The sequence below is a fragment of the Narcine bancroftii genome, chromosome 12 (genome assembly GCF_036971445.1).
Source record: "Narcine bancroftii isolate sNarBan1 chromosome 12, sNarBan1.hap1, whole genome shotgun sequence".
Classification (NCBI taxonomy): Eukaryota; Metazoa; Chordata; class Chondrichthyes; order Torpediniformes; family Narcinidae; genus Narcine; species Narcine bancroftii.
The window spans coordinates 25,879,113-25,899,440 of NC_091480.1; the positions used below are offsets into that span (position 1 = coordinate 25,879,113).

Genomic DNA, 20,328 nt, shown 5'->3' on the forward strand with positions numbered 1-20,328 from the left:
GGGTATTTTCTTTTTCAAAGAAATGACATGCACTTCATTCATATTGTGTTTTTCTTCATTCTATTTGTTTCATTGAGTGGCAACCTCACCATTTCAGACAATAGCAAAGGAAGGAAAAATAGAACAAAAATGGAAAACAAAATGGGAGAAAAGCATTAAGGACACATTGCGTTTCATAAACTAAACATATGGGGTTTTTTAAAAATCCATGTTTTACCAGTTTCAAAGGTCATAATCTGATCTCAACTTATAATTATTACCTTGGGTGAAGAGAGAAAAAAAAATCAAACCAAATCTTATTTCAGACTGCCATTGAATTACTTCAACAAAAAAACTGGTGGATGTGAGGCAGTGGAATATAGTTAGGCTTCTTTCCACCATTAAATGTTCTGCCAACCTTCATATAGAGTAGGCTTGTGCACAAAGTCATCATTTGGGAGAATCACTGAAACTTAGTATTACATCTTCACAATTCAGCAATCGACTTGGGGAAATGATGGAAGTATCTATGATCAGAGCAGCACAAGAGAGCTCTCATTTAAAAGCCAATAAATGATTGCATATTCGAAATTAATTCAACGTTCATGTGGCTATATCTCAATTTTGTGTCAGCTGTGGCTGGGTGGAAGTACTCTCAACCGAGTCAGAAATTTGAGCACCAGCCCAAGTGGTCATTTTTAAAAAAAAATGGTTTTGAAAGTACTGATGGCACGAATTTGAAGATCAAGGGGCTGAATTAAGGTGAACTTTGTCCCTCAGTCAACATCACGAACAACCCCACTCATTATTACTACTTTGCTGGGGGGGGGGGGGGCACAAATGGGCTGCTGGGTCTCCTGAAATGCAAGACTGCAGGAGTACTTTTGGCTGCAAATCACGAGGAGAGGTTACGGATGGGGCTACACGCGGTCTGGACTCCCTTTTTATTGCCAATGCACGTCCACCGAGATAGTAGTTTCCACGGAGCCCACCAGAGCCAGTGGTTCTATTCCATCCACAAACGTCATAAAGTGCATCAAGATCAGCGGCCAAACATACTCTCTTCCCCGCGAGGCGAAGTTTTATCGCATCGATATCCTACTCACGAGATTACCTGCATTTGTTGATCGCAGAGTACAATTATAACATCAACTCCCACAATTTCATTCCAATACTCCACATCCAACCTATTGATGGTCATGTGGGGGACAGCGAGTTGCTTTCACAGCTCATTTTATAACTTTCACCCCCCCCTCCAACTAGTTCCTCAATGAACATTTTAAAATGACTATTGGGCCGGGTTAAAACAAACAAAAAGAGTTGGGCCGAACTACTTGACTTGAACCCCGAGATGAAGGGTGCATCTCGTGGTCAAGATTTGTGAGCGGCCAGGGAAGGGGGTGGGGGTGGTGGGGGTCGGGGGGGGGAACGAGGTGGCCTGCGAACGTGGGAAGACACGACATACATTTCTCCAACTTGAAACACCTCAGTCGGAGACTGTAACAAAGTTGCATCACGCGTCACCGCGACAGATTGTTACAAGTTCAACAGCGTCCAATCAGACATCGCGTGAGGACTGGGACTCACCTTTCACGCTCATGACCACTCGCTTTTAACTGCTCCTCTGGTGGCAACTCATACCTGCTCCACTCACGGCAAGTGGAGCCCCGCTCCGTCTTCGGCCGGCCAAGCTTTGACGAAATGAAACCTACATTGCTTCACAGCTGTAGTCAGGCAGATGGGCGGAGTTTGTCAAGACCACATGGACCCACCTCCGTCGAGGCACCCGTGCAAACGTTGCTCGGCCCCTTCCTTGACCTGGCAGCAAATCGAGTTGGGCAAAGGGAGCACGAGTTGGCTCGAGTCCGAGTAGTGGTTTGGCTGCTCTCCTTTGCTCTTGAGAGTTTGCAGACGTTCTTCACCAGATGGGATGGCTTCACACTATTGGGAGTGGGCTGGGATGTCCAGGGGGAGGGGATCATGATTTATTGCTGAATATTTTTCTGTATTTGCAGTTTGTCTACATCTCTTTCTTTATTGAAAAAAACCCCCACAAATGCTGGAGAAACTCAGCAGGCCAAGCAGTGCCTTGATGTAGCAAAGGTAAAGTTACATCACCCATGCTTTGGGCTTGAGCCCGTTGTTCATTTTTGAATAGGCGTCTTCTCCTTGAGTACAGTTTACAGTAATTCTTCCTGACCTGCAGGGTTGTACGTTCTGACAATAAATCTGTACCGACAAGAGCCAGGAGTGTTCGAGCATGCCCTATTTCTGCTCATGGAGAAAATACATTCATCACCAGCAATAGTGTGACAGAGGATTCTGATCTATGGGCTGTTCCCAGGGACTCACACAGGGTTGGACATCCTGAACTTCTGGGATGTTTCATCGACTCGGTGAAAGACGCTCCAGGGTCTGCCCCAAACTCGTCGGCCTTTCAGCACATAAGGGAATGCTGCCAACTGGCACATTCCAGGATGCAGGAGATTCTAAATTTAGAGGGAGTGAGCCTTTTTTATGTATCATGACACATACCAGAGTGGTTGAATGGTGGACCGCACCGAATTTTCAGCAATGATGTCAGACTGGGGGGAGTGGCAGTGGCGTCGGACTGGAGGTGGGGTGGGGGGGTGGGCAGCAGTGGACCAGGGATGGCGGAGTGGGGGGAGGAGGAGAAAAGCACCACTTTTGAAAAATGTGCCAGTCGTTGACCCTGCACCCCCTCCCTCAGCTATGCCACTGTAAAAGAGTATGTGCGATGGGTGCACTGAGGCTTGGGGCAGCTAATGCAAGGGAACTGTGGGGAAGGACCATGGCTCACCAGAACGCCACTTTGGTACCTCAGCGGGCAGCTCCAGTAACCCTTGCGGCTGTTCCAGGCTCCTCATGGGTCAACTCTGGCACCTCCTTGTCACCGTTTTTGGTGAGCTTCAGCACTTTAAAAAAAAGACCACAGTCTAGAGTGCTCCCATTACTGGCCATTGAGAAGCTGAGACTGAGGGCAAGTCCCTCAACCAGCCTGGGGGTGGAAAAGAAGCAAGAAAATGCCACAGAGGTGGTAATGGCATAAATAGAATCAAATGCAACAATGTACAGTGACAGGAATCTATGATTATGAAAGTAAGGTTTGGAATAGTCTGAACATTTTTTTTCTTTCTAAATAATTTATTGTGAATAAGGTCTATGTTTAGAATAAAAGAAAGGAATCTGCTGAGATGCAAAGTATCGCTATTCAAAGAGGAGAGCAAGCTGTTCTTATGCAATGCACTTTTGTTCCTGGAGAATCAAGGATAATATCGCTGTGTCCATGAACAGAATCTCACTGCTGTGAGAAAATAATCTCACAGGCAACATCCCTGTTCAAGCTGATCCTTCTTTACATTTGGCTGATCCTTTCCAGCTTCACTTTGCTTCCACGGCCTCAACCGACCTTTTGCTTGACCAATGTGAAATTGTAAAGAAGCAGAAAGATTTCCACCTGTGTTTCCTGTGTTGTCAGTAGCCAGTGTAGTGGGATGATTGACAATTCTCAGCAAAGATACAAGCAAGATCTCCAAAGTGGGGAAGTGGACTTCTCCATGCTCCTGCTTATCTCCTGCATTTGATGCTGCAGGCTTTTAATGACTTACTAAACATCAGCCTGATCATGGCAGCATCCAAACTATAGCACTCATCTGAGCTCTCTGGGGCAGTATGGAATGTGTAGTCTCCAATTAATCTGCTGATCCTTCATGGTGCCCGTCTTGGATATGCTGCTGTCAGATGCAATGGCAGACTGTGCTCTTCTTCTGTTGGTGTCTCCTTGCTCTCCTCATGCTCCTTCTATACCTTTTGCTTCTTTGGATAAGGAGTATCTTGTGGCTTCTATCTGTACCCTGCAAAGACAAAACAGAAGATATTTACATGCAAGCTTTGGCCAAAGAACTTCCAGGGTGAGACAGGCAGTAATAAGGGTGATTTTTGTAATATATAAGTGCAGATAGAGATGACTAGGCCGATCTGAATTGAAAACAAAACAAAAAACTGGAAAAAGAAACAGAATTAATTTCAGATCCTAGATCCTTGATCAGATCTTTTATAATGAAGATGAGATAATAATGAAACATTCTGATTGAACATTCACGGTAGATTTTAGATCACACATGTTCCAGATGTGGTTTGGGAGTCGGTGACCCTAACCCCATTATTTCCATAATGGTCTCCTCGAATGAGGACAGGAATTATCTTCCTCTTGTGCAGGTGGCTTCATTCCAACATGCTTAGCCTGAAGGAATGAGAAAGAGGTAATTAAATTACCCTTTCCATATCATCCATTAGCATGCTTAATCTTAGTCAGTACAGGTGTGGTGGAGATGGAATGCCAATGGTGGGATGAGGATGATGGGTGGTGTAGAAGAGGGTGAGGTGTTTGATACGAGTAACTGAAATTGTAAAGCTCATTTTAATTTATCTCTCAATTATCTATTGTCCTGATTTCATTAATTTTGTAGCACATGGGAAGATAATGTTCAATGCTACCTGATCGACCTTAAGCTGAGTGCCAGGTTTGAGGTCTAAATGTTCTTTACTTAAGATGACCAAAATGCTGTGCTGGTGCACTGAAGATTTCAGCCACTGAAGATCATCTCTACTGAGAGGTGGGCTCCCTAGATTTGGGAAGTAATCCATATTTATCAATATTTCAGGGGCAGTTTTTTTGTGTTTCAGATGATTAATATAAGGCCCGTCTCATTTGACTGCACTCAGCACCATGAACTTCCAGCCATAAGGAAAAAAGAAACAGTTGATGTCAGATTCGAAGAACAATAACAGAAAGCTGGAAGATCTCAATGGGTCACAATACAGATTCATAAAGAACACAGCATCTGTGGAAGTTGACATTTTGGGGCGAGACTCTGCATTAAGACTGAGAAGGATCAAGAAAGATAGCAGTACGTAAGGGAATAGAAGAGAGACTGTGAAATCAGAGAGGGAGATAGAATTGGGGGTAGAGCCACATTCTCAACAGGGGCCTTAGGGCTCCCATGGGGGCCACAGCGCATTTGAGTACAGGTAAAAGCCTTGTTTTCTTTTCACTTCATGTAACTAATATTTTTAATGTGGTCAATAGGAGAGAAGTATGAAAGAAACCAAAATGAATGCTGCATAGGGAAGGAACCTATAAACTTTAAGCAGAGTCCTTGGGGGGGTGGGGGTATAGCTGAATAATGGTTCAGAATGGTTGGTGTAGAGAATGGGAGAGATGAACAAAGGAAGAAAAAGCTAGGTGGACAGGCGAGTGTTTGTGGGATGAAACCTCTGGAGATGATCTCGCACACACATTCTCATGCCTCTGCAATGTTAAGAGACTAATGATAATTCCACAAAAAACTTCCACAGTACTGATTATCTCAATAAATAACAGACTAATTTCAATTCAAAATATTGTCAGATATGTGAAGATTTAAATAATAGAAACATAGCAGGAGTAGGTCATTCGGCCCTTCGATCCTGCTCCGCCATTCAATAAGCTCATGGCTGATCTTAAAGTTCAGTACCCCATCCCCGCCTTCTCTCCGTATCCCCTAATACTGAAGAAATATATCTAATTCCCTCTTAAATATATTCAATGAACCTGCCTCTACTGCTCTCTGTGGCAATAAATTCCATAGATTCACCACCCTCTGGGTAAAGAAATTCCTCCTCATCTCGGTTCTAAATGGTTTGCCTATTATCCTCGAACCATGGCCCCGGGTTCTGGACTCCCCCACCATTGGAAACATCCATTCCGCATCCATTCTGTCCAGTCCTGTCAGAATTTTATATGTCTCTATGAGATCCCCTCTCAATCTTCTAAACTCCAGTGAGTACAATCCCAAATTGCGCAATCTTTCCTCATAAGTTATTCCTCCCATTTCAGGTATCAGCCCGCTGAATCGCCTTTGCACTCCCTCCATTGCAAGAACATCCTTCTTCAGATAAGGCGACCAAAACTGCACACAATACTCCAGGTGTGGTCTCACCAAGACTATATACAGCTGCAGTAAGGTATCCTTATTTCTATACTCAAACCCTCTTGATATGAAGGCCAACATACCATTTGCCTTTTTAACCGCCTGCTGTACCTGCATGCTTGCCTTCAGTGACTGGTGCACAAGAACCCCTAGGCCTCTCTGCCCTTCCCCATCTCCCAATCTATTGCCATTCAAATAGTAATCTGCCCTTCGGTTTGTATTACCAAAGTGGATAACCTCACATTTATCCACATTGTAGTGCATTTGCCACTGGAGCTTCCTGACCCCCTCCTCAGTGCACACAACCCCTCCTAGCTTAGTGTCATCTGCAAATTTGGAGATATTACATCCAATCCCCTCATCTAGATCATTAATGTAAATTGTGAACAGCTGGGGTCCCAGTACAAATCCCTTTGGCACCCCACTGGTCACCGCCTGCCACTCAGAAAACGAGCCGTTTATCCCAACTCTCTGTCTTCTATCTGCCAGCCAGTTCTCAATCCACATCAATACCTTTCCCCCAATCCCATGAGCCTTGATTTTGCATGACAGTCGTTTATGTGGGACCTTATCGAAGGCCTTTTGGAAATCCAGGTGCACCACATCCACTGGCTCTCCCCCATCTATTTTACCTCTCACCATCTCAAAGAATTCCAATAGATTTGTCAAGCACGATTTACCTTTTGTAAATCCATGTTGACTCTGTCCGATCCCTTCTCTGCTAGTCATATGCTCCGCTATTACATCCTTAATAATGGATTCCATCATTTTGCCCACCGGCAAGGCTCACCGGCCTAAAAAGGCTCTACTCCCCTTTTTAAATAGTAGGGTAACATTAGCTATCCTCCAATCCATGGGTAGTGATCCTGAGTCTATCGAGCTCTGGAAAATAATTGTTAAAGCATCTGCTATCTGAATGTCCACTTCTTTAAGTACCCTAGGACGTAGATTATCTGGCCCTTGGGATTTATCGGCCTTCAATCCCTTCAATCTCCCCAAGAGCATGTCTTTAGAGATACTGATTTCTTTCAGTTCCTCCCTTGCATTAGTCTCTATGTTTTCCATCATCCTTGGAAGGTTATTTGTATCCTCTCTTGTGAAAACAGAACTAAAGTAAGAATTTAATTGGTCTCTCATTTCCTTATTCCCCTGATTCTGACTGCAAGGGACCAACTCTGGATTTCACCAATCTTTTCCTCTTCACCTATCTATAAAAGCTTTTGCAGTTGGTTTTTATGTTTGCCGCAAGCTTACTTTCATAATTTATGTTTGCCCTCTTGATTAATCCCTTTGTCCTCCTTTGGTGCATCTTAAACTGTTCCCAGTCTTCGGATTTGGTACTTTTTTTGGCCAATTGATATGCTCTCTCTTTGGACCTAATGCTGTCTCTAATTTCCCTTGTTATCCACGGTTGAGTCACCTTTTTTGGTTTATTTTTATGCCAAACCGTTATAAACGATTTCTGCAATTCTTCCATTAGATCTTTGAATGCTTTCCATTGTCTATCCACCGTCAACCCCCCCATAAACACCACCCAATCAATCTTACTCAACTCCCGTCTCATACCATCATGATTCCCTTTATTTAAATTCAGGACCTTAGTCTCGGTTTTAATTTCTTCACTCTCCATGTCGAGTGAGAATTCGATCATATTGTGATCGCTCCTACCCAAAGGGCCTCGCACAACAAGATTGCTGATTAGCCCCTTATCATTGCATAATACCCAGTCTAAAATGGCCTGCTCCCGAGTTGGCTTCTCGACATATTGTTCGAGATAACCGTCCTGTAAACATTCAAGGAATTCCTCCTCAATATTTTTACTAATTTGGCTAGTCCAATCTATATGCAAATTAAAGTCTCCCATGATGACAGCTGTTCCCTTATTACACGCTTCTCTAATTTCTCTTTTTATGCCTTTCCTCACCTCTACATTACTATTTGGAGGCCTATATACCACCCCCACTAACGTTTTCCGCCCCTTGCTATTCCTCAGTTCTACCCATATAGATTCCGCATCTTCCGAGTTAATATCCTTCCTGTCAATCGTGTCGGTCCCTTCTCTCACCATCAATGCTACCCCACCCCCTTTTCTTTCTTGCCGATCCCTCCTCAATATTGTCTACCCCGGGATGTTAAGTTCCCAGGCTTGCCCACCTTGCAGCCATGTTTCTGTAATCCCAATCAAATCGTATTTGTTTGTCTCAATTTCTACAGCCAATTCATCTACCTTGTTCCGAATACTTGCATTAAGATATAAAGCCTTCAGATTTGCTTTTTTCACCCTCCTTGCTCTTTCTGATTTTTTATTTTCGCTGCCTAACCTAACTTTTCCTATTTTATCTTTTCTGTCCTTTGCCCTATCATACAGGTTCCCATCCCCTGCAAATTAGTTTAAGCGCATCTGATGGCTGTACCAAACCTAGCTGCCAATATACTGACCCCCTTTGGGTTTAGGTGTAACCCATCCTTCTTGTAAAGGTCATGCCTTCCCCAAAAGAGATCCCAATGGTCCAAGAAGCCAAAACCCTGTCTTTTACACCAGCCCCTCAGCCACACATTAATTTGTCTTAACCTTCCATTTTTGTCCTCAGTTGCACTTGGCACAGGTAGCAATCCAGAGATCACCACCCTGGCGGTCCTGTTTCTTAACTTCTGTCCGAGTTCGCTGTAATCCTTTTTCAGTACCTCCTCCCACTTTTTATCTATGTCATTGGTATCCACATGTACCAAGACATCAGGCTGCTCGCCCTCTCCTTTCAGAATACTCTGGACCCGATTTGAGATATCCCGTACCCTTGCACCAGGCAGGCAGCACACCATGTGGGTATACCTATCTGGCTCACAGAATCTCTTGTCTGTACCTCTGACAATGGAGTCCCCAGTGACCACTGCATTCCTCCTTACCTTTTGTACCACCGTGCCAGGCTCAGTGCCGGCGACCTGGTCACTGCGGCCAGCTTCTGTCAGGTCATCTCCCTCAACAGCATCCAACACAATATATGTTGGTTACCTCATTTTCAAATTGCATGATGAATGGAAGCACTTTCATAATTAGAGATATTTTTAAACATAGATTTTTTGCGCAATATAACATTAGGGAAGCATGAAGATCAAAATAAAAAATTCATTGAAAGTCTTGATCTAATAATAATTGTATCCAAATTGCACAATCTAATCTTTAAATGATCATTTAAATTAAAACACTTTTTACATTTCTTTTGTATTCCTTTTAATATGTAAAACATTTTGCTGTGTTATTATGGAGTAATTCAGTTATTCATAACTTGTTTGTACACTACTTCTCTTCATATTTCCTTCACTCTTCTGAAAATTAGAATTCAAATATTTAATTAAGAAAATAAAGAGTAACTAAGCAAATAAGGAAATAATGGATCTAGTGCAGAACTTCCCAGACATTTTTCTTGGGGGGAACGCCCTTCCAACTTGACCAGCTGTACTCAGTATGACCTTCTGAGTTTCTCCAGCACATTGGTGTATTTTATTATCTCTCTAATAGTTTCATACCCACACTCCTGTTCGGCTCCGAATCATGGGTCCTCTACCGGCATCACCTACGGCTCCTAGAACGCTTCCACCAGCGTTGTCTCCGCTCCATCCTCAACATCCATTGGAGCGCTTTCATCCCTAACGTCGAAGTACTCGAGATGGCAGAGGTCGACAGCATCGAGTCCACGCTGCTGAAGATCCAGCTGCGCTGGATGGGTTACGTCTCCAGAATGGAGGACCATCGCCTTCCCAAGATCGTGTTATATGGCGAGCTCTCCACTGGCCACCGTGACAGAGGTGCACCAAAGAAAAGGTACAAGGACTGCCTAAAGAAATCTCTTGGTGCCTGCCACATTGACCACCGCCAGTGGGCTGATAACGCCACAAACCGTGCATCTTGGCGCCTCACAGTTTGGCGGGCAGCAACCTCCTTTGAAGAAGACCGCAGAGCCCACCTCACTGACAAAAAGCAAAGGAGGAAAAACCCAACACCCAACCCCAACCAACCAATTTTCCCCTGCAGCCGCTGCAACCGTGTCTGCCTGTCCCGCATCGGACTTGTCAGCCACAAACGAGCCTGCAGCTGACGTGGACTTTTTACCCCCTCCATAAATATTCGTCCGCGAAGCTAAGCCAAAGAAAATAGTTTCTGTCCATAGGACATAGCAATCATAGCAGATGGCTTCAAAAACAAGGGTATCAGTTGGGATACCGGGCTAATGAACAGGGAGACCCTGGGGAGCATCCAGCCTGTGCAGGCATCATACGTCTCATCTTTCAGGGCAAACAGCGAGAAGCTGGAGGGTCTCAGTGGGTCAAGTAGCATCCAAATACAGAAAAGGTCAGTCAATGTTTCAGGCTGAGACCCTTTTGTTGAGACAGAAGCATCAAAAAAGGGAAGGAGAGGCCGAGGTGATAGGGTGCTGGACAGTGAAGATTGGGGAAGTGGAGGGATGGATAAGTAACAAGACCACTGGAGGGAGTGGTGAATTGTTTGAGAGAAATGTGAGAACGGGCACAGGTACAGGGAGTCACCGAAAAATGGAAAATTCAATGCTGTTGAATTTACTGCTTTTCAGGAGGAAGCTGGTAGGTTGTTCCTCCTGGGTAAGTTTTATCCACCCAGCTTTTGAAGCAAAAGTGAGTACCACTTATGGCTCTGCCACCTTGTTCTCAACAGTTGCCTGATACTTAGGGCCAACAGTAGCAGCTGGAGACATGCAGCTGGCAAATACACTTCCATGAAATTTTAATCCACCAAATCCCTTGGAGTTCACTAAACTAGTGACCTATCATGGACACACAACTTCTCCTCTCTTGTCAGGAAGGCACACCAGCAACTGCACTACCTGAGAAGACTGAAGTGGGCACCATTATGTCAACCTTGGCTAGGAACCCTATCAGAAGCACCCTGTTTGGTTTCATTACAGTGTGGTACAGTTGCTGCACAGAAATGGATCGGAGGTCCACCCACAAGACCATAAAGATGGCAGAGAGGATCACTGGAGTCTTCGTCCCACCTATCAACATGATCGACCAGGCTCATTGTCTGAAGAGGGTGCACAACATCATTGAGGACCCCTTCCACACCGCACACAGCTGCTCCCATCGAGAAAGGGGATACTGGAGGAGTCACGTGATGGAGTAGTGGCCGGACGGTGAACTCCAGCCCTCTCCAGAAAAGTCGGGAAAAACAAAGGAAAACACAAAGGCACAGAAATAAAAGTTACAGAAAAGTGAGTATAAAGGTGGAAAGAAGATGGCGACAAAAAAAGAAAAATCAAAATCAACAGTAAGAAGAGAGGAAGAGAAGACAACGGAGGAAAAAGGTGAAGGCCTTACCTGTCCGAAGAGGCCCGCTGCGGAGAGAGAAACCCGCTCCCTCAGGTCGGTAAATAATGGACTACAAAAATGGCTCGCTGAGCCAAGTAAAAGTGCGCAACCGCGCATGAAAAAAAAACACACCGACGGGAGGGGGGACCAGCTGGGGAGTCGATCTCCACAGCCGGCAACGACAGCTGCAGAACACCTGCAGCAAGAAGAGACCACAGAAGACAATGGAAACAAGAAAGAAGAGAAGGAAAGCGCAACAAAGAAACAACAGATGGCCAACCCAGAGGAAGAAGAAGAGGAAGAGGAAGAGTACAGTGAAATAGAAGAAGAAAAGAAAGGCAAGGTAAAGGATATACTTTCTCTTATTAAGGGATACATGGAGTCATTTAAAGAATGGCAAACACAGGAATTTAATGATTTAAGAAAAAGAATAAACAACACAGAAGAGAAAGTGAATAAAATAGATATGACCTTAACAGAAATGGGAAAGAAAATGGACAAGATGGAAGAGCGGGCAGTAGCAGCAGAAATGGAGGTAGAAGACTTAAAAAAGAAATTGGAGGAATCTAATAAAAAAACTAAAGAGACACAAGAACTACTAGCTCAAAAAATAGATACAATGGAAAATTATAACAGAAGAAATAACATAAAGATAGTGGGCCTTAAGGAAGATGAAGAAGGCAAGAATATGAGGGAGTTTATAAAAGAGTGGATCCCTAAGACCCTAGGATGTCCAGAACTACAGCAAGAAATGGAAATAGAAAGGGCACATAGAGCATTGGCCTTTAAACCACAACCACAACAAAAACCAAGATCTATTGTAGTAAAATTCCTAAGATATACTACAAGAGAAAAGGTACTGGAGAAGACAATGGAAAAAGTAAGAGAAGGCAACAAACCACTGGAGTATAAAGGGCAAAAAAAACTTCATTTATCCAGATATAAGCTTTGAACTCCTAAAGAAGAGAAAAGAGTTCAATACAGCAAAGGCGATTTTATGGAAGAAAGGGTATAAATTTATACTAAAGCATCCAGCGGTATTGAAAATATTTATTCCAGGACAACAAAACAGATTATTCTCGGATCCAGAAGAAGCACGAAAATTTGCAGAACAATTACAAAAATAGACTGAGGGAGGAAGACGGGTAATGAGAGTAAAAATGATCACGATTGATATGTATGTGGGTAAAGACAAAAATAGACTGAGGGATGAAGACGGGTAATGAGAGTAAAAATGATCACGATTGATATGTATGCGGGTAAAGAGGTATAAGAGTGAATAGAGACAATGTGCATACGTGAATGTATCTGTACTTAGAGGAAAATATAGATAGTATAGACAAGAATTAATAAGGGAAGGTAATGGAATAGAGAGAATAAGGAGAGAATTAAAAGAGTGACCTTTGTGACATATGAAAAGTGAAATCTTTTCTGGGAGGGGCTGGGTGGGGGGAAATAGCGGTCACTGCAAAATCAGTTGACGCTTGCGAGTGGATTCGCAAATCCAAATGGAGAGGGGAGATGTGGTTGTCCGACAAGGGATAAAGGACAACTCAGGAGGGGAAGGGGAGATTGGGGATAAAGAAGATAGAAATAGGAGAATAAGGAAAATGTTGGATGTTGTAGGAATGTTGTCTTATAAAGAGTTGAAAATAAGAAAACAGAAATGGAAAAGGAGGAAAGGTAATGATGGAAAAACGGAAAGAGAAGATAAACAAAATATAAAAGGGCTACGCTGAACTATATGACTTTAAATATTAAAGGAATACATAACCAAATTAAAAGGAAGAAACTACTAAATTTAAATGAATAAATGTATTCCATTAGAAAAAATAACATATAGGTTAAGAAATAATATTGAAATATTCGAACAAGTATGGGAGCCTTACATTAAATACAATAGCGAAAACCTACCAGGGACAAACATTACCTAAGTTGATGGAAGGAGAAGGAAAGAAAAGAATGGACTCAGTAGAATTTCTGGTGTAATTTTGTTGAATGACAACATTGTCTGACTGGCTTAATGCAACCTAGATTGTATACCTAAAATGGATGAGAGGGGGGGGTGGGGGGGTGGTTTGGGAGGAAAGGGGGGGGGGGGGAGAAAAAGTCACTGTATATGTGTGAAAAAGAAATAGTGTATATCATGGCTAATGTGATTTACGGTGTGAAAAATAAAAAATTTAAAAAATAAAAAAAAAGAGAAAGGGGATACTGGAGGATCAGAGGTGGCTCCACCAAGCTGAGGAACAACTTCTTCCCACGGGCAGTGAGAACGCTGAACGACCAAAGGAACTGCTCACACTCGCCATCTGAGACCCTCATATTCATGAAACACTAGTTATTTATTTCCATACATGAATATTTGCCCTGCATAAGTTTTGCTTGTCTGTATGTGTGTATATCAGGTTGGGTATCTGCATGTTTTGCGCCAAGGACCAGAGAACAATATTTCGTCAGGTTGTGTAATCAGATGACAATAAACTTGACAATTTAGAGTCACAGCAAGAGATACTTCATGAAAAAGGCAGAGAATAAAATTTCAAACGTACAAATGGGTGAGATTCGAGCAATCAGAACATCAATTACTGCTCGGATTATTAGGTTGGAAACAATGAATGAAACTGCTAACCAGTGGATTTAATCCAGCATGTGATTCAGAATATTACATACAATGTTAAGATCAAATGTTAGGAGCTTTTTGCAAATTTTATGTGGTTTTCCTCAACATCCTGACATTCCCTGGAGAAATCATATCAGAAACAGAGGTATCGAAAGGATCTGAGGAGCAGACAAGTATGGTAATGAATAATCCAGTCTTCCTGCTCTCAACTTAAGGAATTCCACGACACTGTTTCCTCAGCGTAATTATGGTGGTCCCTTCCCAAAGAAGTTTTGATAAAAGATTTAATCAGGCTTGTGCTAACTTGGTTGTTCAATATTTTTGAATGTGTCCCCTTTTTCACAGATAGCAGTAGAATAACTTGGAGTCAACCCATCATTCTGTGGGACCCAGAAGAAAATGAGAATGGGAAACCTTGGGACTCTCAACAGAAGTTGGTACCAGCCAATGAGAAAGGGATCACTAGTGTGCAGATCATAGGAGACCAGAGCTTGTGCATATGGTCTATTGACGGGGATAAAGTTTCTTGGACATCTTTAAAGAGTGTCTAATGAGTCTCAGCTATTTCTGGAAGAAACTTTGCAGTGTGTTGAATTTGGTGCCATATACTCCAAAAGTTTGAAATTCGAATTTATTGTCACGACATCACAAACAACCCTGCAAGCCAGGCAGAATTTTGGTAACTGTATACTGTACTCACTAAAAATACATAGACAAAAGAGAGAAATGAAAACATAGAAAGAAATGTAAAAAACTGTGCAATACAGAAACAAATAAATATTCAATAATAAACAATGTGCAAAGTCAGAATCCTCAAATGAGTCTCGGATTGAGTTCGTTGTTAAAGAATCTGATGATGGAAGGTAACAACTGTTTCTGAACTTGGTGGTGTAAGTCTTGTGGCACCTATACTTCTTTCCAGATGACAGCAGCAAGAACAGGGTGGTGCCAATCCTTGATGATTGCTGCTGCTCTCTGACAGCAACGTTTCAGGTAGATTTTCTCAATAGTGGGGAGAGTTTTGCCTGTGATGGACTGGGCTGTGTCCACTACCTTTTGCAGGGTATTCCCCTCAGAGGTACTGGCGCCCCCATACCAGGTCATGATGCAGCCGGTCAGCACACTTTTCACGATGCATCTGTAGAAATATTGCCAAGATTTCTGATGTCATACTGAACCCCTACAATCTCCTGAAGAAGTAGAGGCGCTGACTTGCTTTCTTCACGATGACATTCATATGATGGTTCAAGAAAAGGACCTCCAAGATGGTGACTCCCAGAAATGTAAATTTGCTCACTCTTTCCTCGTCTGATCACTGGTTTTCCTTTCCTACAGTCTACAATCCTTGGTCTTGATGTCCTTGAGTGAGAGGCTGTTGTTCGTACGTCATTCAGCCAAGTTTTCACACTCCCTCCTGTATTGCCTCTTTTTACAGCCCACAACTGTGGTATCATCAACAAATTTGTAAGTAGTATTGTCGTACTAAGCCACACAGTGTCAGTGAAAGTGATTACCACCCTCAACTTTTTCACTTCATCATTCTTACATGTGTAGTGTCTTGAAAAAGCCTCACCTACGACAGATGACAGATGACTTCTTTTTAAGTCAGTTGTTGATTTCATTTTTAAAGGTTAATTAGAATGAGTAGATGTGTGAGTCAGGCCAGGCTCAGATAGAGGAAATCTAGAATATAGAAGCAAGAGGTGGCTATTTGGCCATTTATGCCTGCACCATTATTCAGAAAATTCATGTCTAATAAGCTATTTCAACAGAACTAAAGTTCAGAAAGCAGATAAAAGGAATTGGTAATAGACACATTAGGATGCAGGTGAATTTGCCACAGTGCTTCCCATTCTTAAAGACCCCATTCTTGACTTCCACAGCTACCTCCAGCAGCTTTTTCTTGGTGTCCCCTTGCTGGCTGCAATCTTCCATCAGATCCTTGCTTTATAATCTCTAACATGATAATCAGTGTCTATTTTCTCCTAATCTCATGGTATGGTTTTATATAAAGTATCTGTAATTGAATCATCCATGTTATCACAATATGAAGTAGAGAACCCTGAAATGATATGTTAATGGTTTGGCTTAATTAAAGCAGGTCAAAGAAATAAACAGCCAAATATGTTCAACCCACCCACTGCCAAGGCGTCAGAAAATTAAAACTTAACTCAATATTTGAACAAGATTGGTCATGCAGAACTAAACTTGATCTCAGCATAAATTATGTGAGGAAAATGAAAATAACTTGGCCTAATCATAATGCAGAGAGTTAGATGAGCTTACATATGGAGATCAGTTGCAGGCTACACTAAGCTCGAGTGTGATTGAAGCATCCCAATAATCATTTCTGAGTTCATTTATCAAAAAGAGATAAGGTACCTTCAGATACCCAGGACTGAAAGAAACCAAACTCAGCAAGAGAGATCACCCTGAAAAGCGTAGAACAAAATAATAACATCGAGCAAAGTTCTGTGGATTTTGGATATATGGAACAACCACAAAGAAAGTAGAAAATATTCAGCATTACAGCCGACAGGGACAGGGACAATGTTAAAGACTCAGGTCAATGGATTTCCAATAACACTAAAGTTGGAGGATTTCTGAGTCTTTGCCGACGCAAGCGTTGAAGTCGCCAAGGATGACAACCTTGTCGGCTGTAGGGGTACGTTGGATGAGGTGGCATAGATCAGTGTAGAACTTGTCCTTTTCTGCTGGTTCCGCCTGGAGGGTTGGAGCATAGAAACTGATGAGAGTGATGCGTCGCTTGTTTTGAAGGGGGAGTCGCATGGACATGATCCGTTCAGAGTGGCCTGATGGGAGGTTTTCGAGTTTGGAGGCAATGGAGTCCTTGACCATGAAGCCAACACCAGATGGCGTCGTTCAGCCTGAGGCTTGCCAGACCAGCGCCGTGTTCTTGGAGGCTGCCTACATCTGCAAGGCGGACTTCGCTGAGAGCGGCTATGTTGATGTCGAGTCTGAGGAGTTCATGTGCGATGAGGGCAGACCGACGTTCAGGTCGGTGGCTGTCAGCCTTGTCTAGCATGGTTCTGATGTTCCAGCATGCTAGCTTGAGTTTGTGTGCATCTTTTGAGGGGAAGGACGTGGACATGTCCTCGGGCCTGCGCAAAGGAGCTTTTAGGTGGAGTGCAATGTGCACAGTACTGGCCCCACCCTTTACACCCATGGTTCGTGTGCCGTGGCCAAGCAAGCTGGGACGTGGCAGCAAGGTCCTTGGGTCGTAGGTTTTATATCGGAGTGTCCTTCTCCTATGCAGGTTGCTTAACCGGGCTAAAGAGGCCTGCCTTCCCTCTCCGAACCCTTCTCCATTGACAACAGCGTGAAGCAAGGCTGCGTCCTTGCACCAACCCTCTTTATTATCTTCTTCAGCATGATGCTGAAACAAGCCATGAAAGTCCTTAACAATGAAGACGCTGTTTACATCCGGTACTGCACGGATGGCAGTCTCTTCAATCTGAGGCGCCTGCAAACTCACAGCAAGACACAAGAGCAACTCGTCCGTGAACTACCCCTTGCAGATGATGCCGCTTTAGTTGCCCAATCAGAGCCAGTTCTCCAGCGCATAACGTACTGTTTTGCGGAAACTGCCAAAATGTTTGGCCTGGAAGTCACCCTGAAGAAAATGGAGGTCCTCCATCAGCCAGCTCCCCACCATGACTACCAGCCCCCCCACATCTCCATCGGGCACACAAAACTCAAAACGGTCAACCAGTTTACCTATCTCGGCTGCACCATTTCATCGGATGTAAGGATCGACAACGAGATAGACAACAAACTCGCCAAGGCAAATAGCGCCTTTGGAAGACTACACAAGTCTGGAAAAACAACCACCTGAAGAAACACACAAAGATCAGCGTGTACAGAGCCGTTGTCATACCCACGCTCTTGCTTGGATCCGAATCATGGGTCCTCTACCGGCATCACCTACAGCTCCTAGAACGCTTCCATCAGCGCTGTCTCTGCTCCATCCTCAACATTCATTGGAGTGACTTCAACACCAACATCGAAGTACTCGAGCTGGCAGAGTCCGCAAGCATTGAATCCACGCAGCTGAAGACCCAACTGTGCTGGGTGGGTCACGTCTCCAGAATGGAGGACCATCGCCTTCCCAAGATCGTATTCTATGGTGAGCTCTCCACTGGCCACCGAGACAGAGGTGCACCAAAGAAGGGGTACAAGGACTGCTTAAAGAAATCTCTTGGTACCTGCCACATTGACCACCGCCAGTGGGCTGATATAACCTCAAACCGTGCATCTTGGCGCCTCACAGTTCGGCGGGCAGCAACCTCCTTTGAAGAAGACCACAGAGCCCACCTCACTGACAAAAGACAAAGGAGGAAAAACCCAACACCCAACCCCAACCCACCAATTTTCCCCTGCAACCGCTGTGACCGTGCCTGCCTGTCCCGCATCGGACTTGTCAGTCACCAACGAGCCTGCAGCAGACGTGGACATACCCCTCCATAAATCTTCGTCCGCGAAGTCAAGCCAAAGAAAGAAAAAGAAAGTTGGAGGATTACCGTTTCTCTCTTCACAGCTGCTACCCTATATTTGCCAAAAGAGTTTTCAGCACTTCTACCTTTAAAGTGCGGACTCGAAAGGCCAACATGGCCTGTTTCCGCTCCGTAAATGGTTATATGGTTATATGTTTAAGGGTGGAGAGAAGGGACAAAAACTAATTCTCAACCAAATCAGAAAAGCAAGGATGTTTAATTAGGGAGATGGATGATGGAAAAAAAATGGTGAAGAGCAATGGGGAAAAAAAGAACAGTAAAAAAGAGGGGTCTGGAGGAGGTCATAAGTCTGATACCAGATTGAAGGATGTGTTCAGAAAATAGGACATCAACTTCAAGCACCAATTTGATTTCTCCTTCCACTCATGCTGTTTGACCTGCTGAGTATTTCCAGAGTTTCCTTTTTTATTTCCTTATCAGCATCTCATTTCTGGAGGAAAAATATAGGGAAATCAAAAAAATTTCTGAAATTGGGTCAGGATCTGAAACTTGATGCAACTGGATAAAACTGTAGAAACATTATGTAAAACATAATGTAAAACATTAATCTGTAGAGTTTGAATAATTTAGCAACTCCATATTGGACTTACACTTGAAGCTAAGTGAATCACCATAAAATTAGGTCTTCATTAACCATGACGACAAATCATTTCTTTCTCCCTCCAACCGCCCCCCATCTGATTTTTGCTTAATTAGATCTTTATCATACTTGTACTGTAGGTACATTCCAAAAGCATAAGGCCTGTAAAATGGCATCATTTCATTTTCATATTTCAAAGAAAAATGCATTTCAGGTACAAGGCACCTATTAGAAGAGACTATTTTGACTCAAGCAAGGTAGCCAAGTCTCCAGAATTTATCCTGTAGTTTTTAGGTACTTCATTATCAAATGTAAGGAAATACAAGAAAGGATAAAGCAGAATTTAGAAAAATATTTTTGAATTGTATTTTTTGAACTTTTTCATTTATTCATTGGATTTAAAAAATCAGGACAAAGAAAGGGGTGGGTTGACTGGACTTGAGGGCTGGAGATATGAGAGGTTTTGGAATATGACCAATTAGAGTTAACAGTGTTACCAATTGCAAGTTGGAGTAAATATAGCAAGGAGGAAGTGGTGCAGGCAAACTCAGAAAGGAACAACAACAAAGAGAAACCAAAGTAGCTGAGAAGGCAGCAAAAACCCTTTTGAGCTCTGCAGCACAGAAATGCTTGTCAGTAGAAATAACAGACCTTCTGAAACTGAAATGGAGCTTGCACAAAACAAATGTATGTCACCAAACGATAAATGGTTTGTGAAGGGGGCGGGAAATAGCCACAACATGGCAGAATCATAATTTAAAGAGGCTCCATTGCACATGCCTTGACCAGCACACAAGTAAAACCTCAAACAAAACAAGGGAGTACTTTCTTCCACTGTACACCTCACAAAAGAACAAAACAAACCTTGTGGGACTCTCGAATTTAAATTTGCCACAAAGCCTAGTGCAGTGGTTTTCAACCTTTTTCTTTCCACCCACATCCCACCTTAAGCAATCCCTGACTAATCCCAGAGCCCCTATGGCATAGGGAATGTGAGTGGAAAGAAAAAGGTTGAGAACCACCGGACGAGGGAAATGTAAATGTTTATTCAATGATCCTTCACAGCCCTTATTGAGTAGAAAATCTGTGATATTTCTGTTCATGTTTAGTTACGTTTCAGATCTCCAACTTCACTATTTATACATAGTTAATGTGATATAGAAGAAAACAAGCTTCTGAAGGAAACGTCATACAAATCGCATATCCTTCCTCAACGGATGAACAGGTAACGTGCAGATAATGTGCAGAATAAGAAATCAGAAAGCTATTCAGCGGCCT

The 20,328-nt window shown here is 43.2% G+C and overlaps 1 protein-coding gene and 1 long non-coding RNA gene across 6 annotated transcripts in view; one reads left to right on the top strand and one right to left on the bottom strand.

The window, feature by feature from the left end:
- card11 (caspase recruitment domain family, member 11) overlaps positions 1-1,850 on the bottom strand; it is a 286,003-nt gene extending 284,153 nt beyond the window's left edge. For 4 of the 5 annotated variants that reach the window (XR_011347238.1, XR_011347237.1, XM_069905859.1 and 1 more), the window contains exon 1: positions 1,567-1,848. Coding sequence is in view for 3 of the 5 variants with exons in the window: in XM_069905859.1 (XP_069761960.1) it covers positions 1,567-1,579 (13 nt within the window). In the remaining 2 variants the exon portion in view is untranslated. Of the gene's footprint in view, positions 1-1,566 lie in introns of all 5 variants that reach the window. The other variant, XM_069905860.1, reaches the window with a different exon arrangement.
- Positions 1,531-14,666, top strand: LOC138747021 (uncharacterized). Its single transcript, XR_011347245.1, has 4 exons — positions 1,531-2,082; positions 4,687-4,910; positions 5,879-6,006; positions 14,281-14,666. It is a non-coding gene; the product is annotated as an uncharacterized lncRNA (long non-coding RNA).
- The last annotated feature ends 5,662 nt before the right edge of the window (positions 14,667-20,328 follow it).